The 5,369-nt window shown below is 41.7% G+C and overlaps 1 protein-coding gene across 1 annotated transcript in view; it reads left to right on the forward strand.

The window, feature by feature from the left end:
• Window positions 1–5,369, forward strand: part of prex2 (phosphatidylinositol-3,4,5-trisphosphate-dependent Rac exchange factor 2) — a 76,050-nt gene that overhangs the window by 19,822 nt on the left and 50,859 nt on the right. Inside the window, exons 7-10 of the mRNA XM_020599995.1 lie at window positions 1,532–1,665; window positions 2,081–2,184; window positions 3,633–3,782; window positions 4,219–4,360. Of these exons, the coding sequence (XP_020455651.1) occupies window positions 1,532–1,665; window positions 2,081–2,184; window positions 3,633–3,782; window positions 4,219–4,360 (530 nt within the window). The remainder of the gene's footprint in view (window positions 1–1,531; window positions 1,666–2,080; window positions 2,185–3,632; window positions 3,783–4,218; window positions 4,361–5,369) is intronic.

Here is a 5,369-nt window from a genome sequence, read left to right on the forward strand (position 1 = left end):
AGGTTCAGCTCGTGTGGGAGAGGCAGGGCAATGGCCCACCGTGGTCACCATGGTGATGGCTGCTAGCATTTGTCAAGGTGATGATTGCTGGTTGCTTAGTGTTGCAAAAGTGTGTTTTGTCACTGTGTACCACAGAAATGTGTTACTTTTAGACCAGAGGGTGGTCGACTGTCAGTTGGCTCTTCAGTGTGACTATTCTACTTTTTTCTTGCATTTTTAAATGCATATATATTCTAGACTTTTGGAAAATCAACTGGCATGAATTTCAGTGATGATTTTGACTGCATGTATGTCAGGCTGCCATTTGGATTTGTCAGAATAATGAGACAAGCAGCACACTTGTATCTCTGAAACAATGCTCTTATACGACTTGACTGTTAGGGGGAAGCCCTACATTAATGGCATATGCTGCTTTGTCATTTATAATTTTTTTTTTACCCTCTTCTGTAGTGTTTGTGTCTTGCAGTTGTCAGCCTACAAAATTAAAGCTGAAATTTGGATGAAACAGATGATTGATGGTTTGAAGTGTTACTTAAGCTTCTGACTGAAGTCTCTAAAGTCTGTGGGGCTTTTGCATGGAACAACACTGATATAAGGAGTGATAGAAAAATTCTGCAGAGAAAGACGAAGGTTAAATACCCAACAGAAATAAGTCAGCAAAGGGGGTCTGTTAAAAGCATATGAAAGCAATGAGGAAGTGTTTCTGCCACTCAGGAGCTGGAGCTTTGTAGTCTGCATCTGTGATGTGGCTGTTGGTCCATTCAAGAACACAAGACAAGTTGGCCTTTCCATGTCTGGTGTGCATACATTCACTGGCTGCAAATTAGATTAACATCTGGCCATGAGCTGGGGAGTTAAAAGGGCCTGGAAGCGTGAGAGACTAAAAAATGTGAAGGAAGGAATGAAAGAAATAGAAGAATAGACTGGGAAATCAAAAGGAGGGTAAGAGAAGTGAGAGGGAAGAGAAGAAGAATAAAAAGGCGAGAAGATAAAGAAGGAAATGGTGGGATAGGTTTTGGCCTGCAGCACTAGAAGGGAATGCTTGGTGCATTTTCCAGCTCTTTGTGCATGGGAGGTATTTTTAGCTCTGAAGGGCCAACCAAACGAGGCACATAGATTCCCAGAGGAGGCAAGGTAGGGGAAAAGGCCGCACAGTTTATCACTTGCAGCAGGTATCCCAAGCGATATGATGATCAGGGGCAATAAAGCAACACATACACTGACTGGATGTGATATTATTCGGTAGATGCTATTAACACAAAGTTCCACTGCAATCTGCTCAGAGGAAGCAATGAGTTTTTACAGACCCCGGAGAGGGCGAACAGGGAAGGCTGTGCTCTGTGATTATTCCTCCTGTTCAGATGCTGTGTGAACATTCAGTTGTATAGACTTAGTTTATAGAAACTTTATGTAGCGTAGACAAATCTAGCTTGAACAACTTCTCTCCCCTGTTCCCCTAAGTGTCAGTCTAAGTTGAAGCATCTGTTTTACTGTCTGTCTGTTTGACCTTTTGCCATATGCTCATCTCCAGGGCTCCAATATCACAGATACATGCACAGAGATGCTCATGCAGGGGGCTCTGCTGAAGATTTCAGCTGGAAATATACAAGAGAGGATTTTCTTCCTGTTTGACAAGCTTCTGGTATATTGCAAGAAGAAAAACAGGTGCCTCTGCAGTCTGGCTTTTGTTCATTACTCTATAGTCAAAAAACAGAAAATGAACTCAGTTCTACTCTGTGTATGTGAATAAAAATGTTCTTCATATAAATTTATAGTTTCCCTGTCTCTATATTACAGGACATTTAGAGCATGTACTTTATAAATATTTTGACCGCTCAAGTTTCTTATCCTATTTTAAGAAAGAACAGCTCACTGTGGGATGCATTTCAGTTTTTTGTGACAGAGTATAAAGAAAAGCAGAGTGTTGCAAATTAATTTTCCTCACTTAATTTGGTTAGTGTATATGCACATCTTATGAGTTTATCCTGAATCAACTGTGAGATTAATTAGACAGTAAGTAATAACATGAAATGATTAAACCTTGTTGGCTAATTTTTCTGATTGCTTCTCTCTACTCAAGGCGTTTAAAAAACAGCAAGATAACCACTGAGGGACCTCGATACCTGTTCAGAGGGAGAATCAACACTGAGGTGATGGAGGTGGAAAATATGGATGATGGCACGGGTGAGTGGTTCTGTAAAAAGATCTAACAGTTTATTAGGTTGATATCGTTTGACTTTCTCTTTCTTTTGCTCACTTGCTCTCAGATCCTAATTTTTAATTTCAGCACTCCTGGCAGCTGGAGTTAAAAAGGATGATTTCATAACCCACACAGGAAAGTTGACAACACACTTGCATCGCCAATGGAAAAATATGATTTATCTGTTGTTTAGGTGTCTACAGTTACAGCTCTGGGTATGTGCTGCTGCTGGTTCTTGGTGAACTCAAACGCTTGTGTCTTTTGGCCTCACATAGCCTCTGAGTACCGTTTATATTTGTAGAAGCCATCATTTCCTCTCTAGCAGGCCTAGATGGGCAGCAATACTGAGTGAGAGGTGGATGGGTGTGGGTCTGGAGAGGCAGAGGGAGGATAAATATGCAAGGCAGGCAAGCGGTGGAGTTACTCGTGGGTGTTCTGCACCACAGACTGGAGATCTCAACCTGAAATTCAGGGTGACAGAAGTATTTTAGTTTAGATTATTTTGCAGTGAAAGTGCCACAACTTTTTCCCAGGGACACACTTGCTGCCTGAGGTTGAAAAACGCCCTTGAGGCATACCATATAAAGGACACCACACTGTAGATGCTTTTAGACATAATTGCAATTGATGATTGTAATGGTTTGCTTTTTGTTACACCCTTAGAGGGAGAAAATCAGAGGTCAACAGTGGAGGCATTTAAAATGTTCCCTAAGAGATGGAAATAATGATGGAGATTCAGATAGAGTCAAGAGTTCACTTCCATTTGCAGGAGCTTTTGACATTCTTAACATTCATATATGAACGTAGGTGGTGAATCTCAAGAACTGTAAGGGAGCGTTCTGAGAACTCGGTAGTAAATAATGTTGATGGATGATTCTTTAGCATGTGTGTCTTCTTGTTTATCTCATTAAAGGAGAGGAGTGATAATCAATGAAGCACTCAGTAGAGAGACTATAGAGGCTGGCACAAGAGCTGGCACAAATGAGTTTGGAGCCTAAAAATGTGATATTCTCAGTAGATTTATAATGGATGATGTTTTTGGAAAATAGACCTCACACTACTACATAACTACATAGACAACATGTTGAATAATGTCAATTTCCTGTTCCTCTCCTGTGTTGCCATCAAACATTATTTGAATCCATTTTCTCTGAAGCAAATCATTGGATTTATGCCTCATGTTATTGCTGTGTTTAATGCGGTAACCCTTGTTTACTGTGAACCTGACTTCCCAACAACCCTTCTTACAGTGTTATGATCAGGGTGACCGTTTGATGGCCCTCCCCTTCAACTTCAAAAACTACCCCGAACCTAAATGAGTCAAACAAGTGGATTTTGTGTTGTTCCACCCCTTGTGCAGAGAGGACTTTATAAAACTAGAAATCAACAAAAGTCAAACTCGTGTCTGTGCTCTCCTCCTCTGCCTTAACAGCTGACTATCATAGCAGCGGAAACATAGTGAACAACGGCTGGAAAATTCACAACACAGCCAAGAACAAGTGGTTCGTATGCATGGCCAAGACTCCAGAGGAGAAGCAGGAGTGGCTGGAGGCCATTATGAAAGAGAGAGAGCGGAGGAAGGGTAAGAAAGTGCTTTGGTATATCAGAATCAGGGTGGTGGTTGTAGTCAGTTTAGAGAAAATAATTTCTTTTATATGTTCTTTGTAACTGAGAATACATGCTGTGTTTGGGACTATCAGCACAGAGCAGTTTAACATGAACGGTCCAGATTAGTATGTGGTATTTAAGATTGAAAGAGATTTTAAGAAAACACATAATGAAGAGAACATATTTTCTGTTTTTCCCATTTTGAGATTGTTTGCATGATAAATTCTTTGTAATGTCAGTCATTAACCCTGCCTAAGACTATTAGCGCAGGCACTGAAAGGCACTGCTAATTACCTTGGGAAATTGGGAGACATTAACCTTCTTCTAGTCTAGAAGCTGAGTGCAAAGATTATTAATGCCATGATATTCACAGGCTTTTACTCACCCACCCTCCCTTCTCTGCTGCTTAGGTCTGAGGCTTGGCATGGAGCAGGATACATGGGTGATGGTGTCAGAGAAGGGAGAGAAGCTCTACCACCTCATGACCAAGGGTAACCTCATTAAAGACCGGAAACGCAAGCTCACCACCTTTCCCAAGTGCTTCCTGGGAAGGTAAGGCTCCAACCACCGGTCCTGACACTTGGTTTGTTCGATGAGGAAGCAGCGGTCCTTGTGGTTTCCTCTGTAGTGTTAGATACTGTATGTAACTGTGAGGGAGGGATGGATTGAGTGTCCAACTGTGTGACTGAGCCATGACCCTTTTCAGGTATTTATATTTGATGTAAAATAGGTAGCGAGACCTCGCGCAGATTAGTGCACATTACACAGACCACTTTCAGATCTGTTTCTCCGTCACTGCTTTCATTTTATAATTGGCAAGAATTTCAATGAAGTCAGCAGCTGGGAAAAAAAAGAGCGCTTTTTGTTCAGGAGTTGTGTGTACCTGCGGTCTATGTCGGGGGAAAATCCAGCCAGACTTATCCCATGAATCTTATTTAAGGATTATTGGTGTGGTGTCTGGGGACGGCTCAGCCATTGAACGCATAGTCATAAATCATTGGGAAATATCCCTCTGTGCAGCTCAGCTGACTGCTTGCTTTCTCTTTCACCCATGTTAGATTACAGTAAGGTCTCTGCTGAGGAATCAGTGAGGTAACTACTTTTGAGGGCCCGCTTATGCCAGAGGGCAGCTGTGGGTATGGATTTGTGACATGCTTGTCATTTCCTAGTGTTTGTGAGTTGCCACGGTTAAGTCAGTGCACTTTCCATGTTTACTTTTAGTGACTGAACATGACCATCTAGCCTTTGTTTGTTGACAGGTAAGAATACTTACTATATATGGTGCTTTGTTAAAAATGTTGCCCTTGATGTTGCCATTTCAAAGTTTTCCTTTTAGAATATAAGATGTATAGTAGACACCCTCTCTACCTTTAAGATTAGACTTAAGACGTTCCTTTTTGATAAAGCTTATAGTTAGGGTGGATCAGGTGACCCTGAGCCTTCCCTTAGTTATGCTGCTATAGGCCTAGGCTGCTGGGGGGGTGCATGATGCTCTGAGTTTCTCTCCTCTCCTATCCTCTCCTGTCCTCTCTCTCCCCCTATGCTTCTATATTACACCATT

This window comes from Monopterus albus, unplaced genomic scaffold (assembly GCF_001952655.1).
Source record: "Monopterus albus unplaced genomic scaffold, M_albus_1.0 scaffold44.1, whole genome shotgun sequence".
Classification (NCBI taxonomy): Eukaryota; Metazoa; Chordata; class Actinopteri; order Synbranchiformes; family Synbranchidae; genus Monopterus; species Monopterus albus.